The following is a 1,214-nucleotide window of genomic DNA, read 5'->3' as shown; positions in this document are numbered from 1 at the left end:
GATGAGCACGTTGCGCTCGCCCTTGCCCGACCGGTCCAGCCCGTAGGCGATGGCGGCCGCCGTGGGCTCGTTGATGATGCGCAGCACGTTCAGACCCGCGATCACGCCCGCGTCCTTGGTGGCCTGCCGCTGCGAGTCGTTGAAGTAGGCGGGCACCGTGATCACCGCGTTGGTCACCGGGTGGCCCAGGTACGCCTCGGCGATCTCCTTCATCTTCGTCAGCACCATCGACGAGATCTCCTCGGGGTAGAAGGCCCGGCTCTCGCCCTTGTAGCTCACCTGCACCTTGGGCTTGCCGCCGTCGTTCACCACCTGGAAGGGCCAGTGCTTCATGTCCGACTGCACCACCGCGTCGCCGAACTTGCGGCCGATCAGCCGCTTCGCGTCGAACACGGTGTTCTGCGGGTTCAGCGCCACCTGGTTCTTGGCCGCGTCGCCGATCAGCCGCTCGGTGTCGGTGAAGGCCACGTAGCTGGGGGTCGTGCGGTTGCCCTGGTCGTTGGCGATGATCTCCACCTTGCCGTGCTGGAACACGCCCACGCACGAGTAGGTGGTGCCCAGGTCGATGCCGATCGCCGTGTTCTTGGCCATGGCTCTCTCGCTCGTTCGCTCTCGCTCTCGGTCTCGGTCTCTCTCTGCTGCCGGGGCTCTGCGCTCAGCTCCTGCGAGGCTGCGCTCTGCTCTGCGGCGGGGATGCTCCGGGGAAGGCTGGTCCTGGCCGGGGGTCCGGAAGGTCGGGAACGCGCACTTTCGCTTCTCTCCGCTGCCAGGGAACCTGAGATTCCTTCTGCACCGCAGGCGGCGTCTGGAGCCCTGCGCGCCGCCCTGCGCCTTTATGCGTCGTCCTCCGGTCCCGCCCGCTGTCCCCTGGGCCAATCAGCGTGCCGGAGGCGGCCGTGGGGACAGGAATCTTCCAGCAGTTTCGCGTCTGGTGGAGCCTCCCCGCCTCCTCTGAGTAATCGCTGAGGAGGGTGCCACCCCTGTCCAGAACTCTCCAGACCCTTCTGGGGTTCGCTGGTGAGCCTGGATTCCTGGGTAGGACGGCGGGAGGTGCTTGCTGCCCCTGTTGCCATGGGGACGCACGGTAGCGGTCCCTGTGGTCAAGTGAAGCAGACAAGGGTCAACCTCTGGAGGTGCTGGGCGGCGAGAGGCGTATGAGACTCAGATCATCGAGGGGGTTTAAGGTCTGCAAACCATTTCTACAGGACAGGGGC

At 66.0% G+C, this 1,214-nt stretch overlaps 1 protein-coding gene across 1 annotated transcript; it reads right to left on the bottom strand.

Annotated features, from left to right (window-relative positions):
• Nucleotides 1-7: 7 nt before the first annotated feature.
• Nucleotides 8-818, bottom strand: LOC113455885 (heat shock 70 kDa protein 1A-like; the record flags this gene model as incomplete). The annotated part of the gene is made up of 1 exon (XM_026778527.1): nucleotides 8-818. A coding segment is annotated over exon 1 (584 nt), but the record flags the coding sequence as incomplete, so codon positions are not given.
• Between the last annotated feature and the right edge of the window lie 396 nt (nucleotides 819-1,214).

Source organism: Microtus ochrogaster, unplaced genomic scaffold (genome assembly GCF_000317375.1).
Source record: "Microtus ochrogaster isolate Prairie Vole_2 unplaced genomic scaffold, MicOch1.0 UNK570, whole genome shotgun sequence".
In the NCBI taxonomy this organism is placed as follows: domain Eukaryota; kingdom Metazoa; phylum Chordata; class Mammalia; order Rodentia; family Cricetidae; genus Microtus; species Microtus ochrogaster.
The sequence above is the reverse complement of the archived record's forward strand: the minus strand, read 5'-3'. Positions and strand labels throughout refer to the sequence as shown.